Genomic DNA, 1,475 nt, shown 5'->3' on the forward strand with positions numbered 1-1,475 from the left:
TATTTGTTCTGCTTCACCCTATGTTTCTGGTGTCTACAATGTACCCTTACACTGATAGGACACTGGTAACTTAAAGTCTTCCATTTCCAAATAAAGAATGTTGCAGCTATGCGTCCATATATAGCAATCAGTAAGGAACCTCTGAAAGCCTTCAGGGTGCAGTTCCCATCCTTTACCTGTTAGCTGGTGTTCACTAACAGCTTTTAAAGACTGCCTATCATTTTACCCACAGCTCCACACCATATCCCAGCTACTAGACAAACTAGAGCTTTATTCCATTTCCACCAGTGGTTTCTGTATCATTAGCACATCACACTTTAACTGGGCAGGATCTAGGTTTATTTCAGTCTATGAAAAACTAAAGTTCAAAGCAAATTTGAACAGCTAAAACATCTTAAAAATGTACCAAGATTATGAAGTCTCAAACAAAACTTGAATTTCCTGTACATACTCCTGTCAAATGAAGTTATTTCCTGTACACCACTTCTTTAGCAAGCTGGTCTTCTATTTCCTTTCATTTGACCTAGATCGGCTACGAGACCTAGAGAAAGACCGAGATGGCTTGTGGTTCTCTCTCCCGAGACAGAGACCTTTCTCTTCTCCTATCTCTAGAAAGTGACCTGCTCCGGCTTCGAGAGAAGCTTCTCCTTCTTGGAGATCTTCGCCGAGGTGGAGGACTCCTCCTTCGATAATCATCTCGAGGGCGACGGCCCCAAGAGGGTGGCGGGCCACGATTTCGACTTCTTTTTTCACCATTCGACAGTTCCACTCTCACACGACAGCCACATAGTGTTCTTCCATCCAGCTCTCGGACAGCATCAGCTGCATCTCGGGGATCCTCAAATTCAACAAAAGCAAAGCCAGGAGGGTTCCGAGCAACCCACACACTTCGAAGTGGTCCATAATAGCCAAAACCCCGCTCTAGTTCAGTCTTGTTCCCATTGTTTCCAAGATCACCTACATACACCTTACAATCTAGTGGACAGGAATCACGATGCATTTCGAGATCCTGGGTTCAAACACCGAGGTTCAAACCCCAACACTCCGTCAGGCCCACCCGCACACTTCGGGATCTGCTTTAGCAGATGCTCTCCGTTCCCTGGCGTCCACGAAATGGCGCACTTATTTATTTTTTTATTTCACATGTCGATCTCATTTCCCTCTCTCTCCCTCCCTCCCACCCATTTACACGCTATTCCCACTCACATGCACCCTTACCACCCTCTGCTCCCAGCTCCCAACCCAATTCCACATGTATGACAATGCCATCCAGGAGTAGTCATGTAGATCTGTCAATTCATTTGAAGTAGGGACTAGGACATCTCTCCTGTTTCTAGGTTAAGGGAGTACCCTCCATGGGGGATGTGTCTGCAATGACCTTTTGTGCATGAGGAATACATCCTGGTTCCACTGTCTGCAGTCCCTAAGACTGCTCAGTCCTTCTGGCTGAGACACATATTTAGAGAAGACTGAGT

The 1,475-nt window shown here is 46.0% G+C and overlaps 1 protein-coding gene across 1 annotated transcript; it reads right to left on the reverse strand.

The window, feature by feature from the left end:
• Positions 1-322: 322 nt before the first annotated feature.
• On the reverse strand, positions 323-1,055 carry LOC127218673 (serine/arginine-rich splicing factor 3-like). The gene has a single exon (XM_051179693.1). It carries the CDS (start codon positions 998-1,000, stop codon positions 542-544), a length of 459 nt encoding a protein of 152 aa, XP_051035650.1. The 5' UTR covers positions 1,001-1,055; the 3' UTR covers positions 323-541.
• Between the last annotated feature and the right edge of the window lie 420 nt (positions 1,056-1,475).

The sequence above is a fragment of the Phodopus roborovskii genome, unplaced genomic scaffold (assembly GCF_943737965.1).
Source record: "Phodopus roborovskii unplaced genomic scaffold, PHOROB, whole genome shotgun sequence".
Classification (NCBI taxonomy): Eukaryota; Metazoa; Chordata; class Mammalia; order Rodentia; family Cricetidae; genus Phodopus; species Phodopus roborovskii.